We start from the raw sequence: 652 nt of genomic DNA on the forward strand, positions 1-652 counted from the left end.
ACAGAGACCCCCACCCCGGGGGGAAAGGGGACAGAGCCACAAGAGGACCCCACCCCGGGGGGAAAGGGGACAGAGCCACAAGAGGCCCCCCCCATGGGGAAAGGGGACAGAGCCACAGAGACCCCACCCCGGGGGGAAAGGGGACAGAGCCACAGAGACCCCACCCCGGGGGGAAAGGGGACAGAGCCACAAGAGGCCCCCCCCATGGGGAAAGGGGACAGAGCCACAGAGACCCCACCCCGGGGGGAAAGGGGACAGAGCCACAAGAGGCCACCACCCCGGGGGGAAAGGGGACAGAGCCACAGAGACCCCACCCCGGGGGGAAAGGGGACAGAGCCACAGAGACCCCACCCCGGGGGGAAAGGGGACAGAGCCACAAGAGGCCCCCCAGGGGAAGGGGAGACAGTCACAGAGACACCTAGGACAGCCGGGAGCTGCACCGTGTATGCAGCAGTAGTGTCCAGCTGAGAGTGCGCGCTGTACAGCGGGTGGGCGGCAGAGCAGCTGTAGGTCCACACACCCCCCCCCCGCTCACCTGGTGACACAGGATGGTCTGCTGCACCAGCCGGGCGTATCGGTCCAAGCGCACCCCGGAGTTACTGCGGCTCCTCATGACTGTGCGGCTCTGCCGGGGCCACCTACGGAGTACAGA

At 67.8% G+C, this 652-nt stretch overlaps 1 protein-coding gene across 2 annotated transcripts in view; it reads right to left on the reverse strand.

Moving 5' to 3' along the window:
* Positions 1-652, reverse strand: part of PHKA1 (phosphorylase kinase regulatory subunit alpha 1) — a 187,818-nt gene that overhangs the window by 186,979 nt on the left and 187 nt on the right. For both annotated transcript variants that reach the window (XM_073558789.1, XM_073558788.1), the window contains one exon: positions 536-638. In XM_073558789.1, the coding sequence (XP_073414890.1) occupies positions 536-613 (78 nt within the window). In that variant the 5' untranslated portion in view covers positions 614-638. Of the gene's footprint in view, positions 1-535; positions 639-652 lie in introns of those variants that run through there.

This window comes from Dendrobates tinctorius, unplaced genomic scaffold, assembly GCF_039654945.1.
Source record: "Dendrobates tinctorius isolate UK_male_01 unplaced genomic scaffold, ASM3965494v1 ptg000258l, whole genome shotgun sequence".
NCBI lineage: Eukaryota > Metazoa > Chordata > Amphibia > Anura > Dendrobatidae > Dendrobates > Dendrobates tinctorius.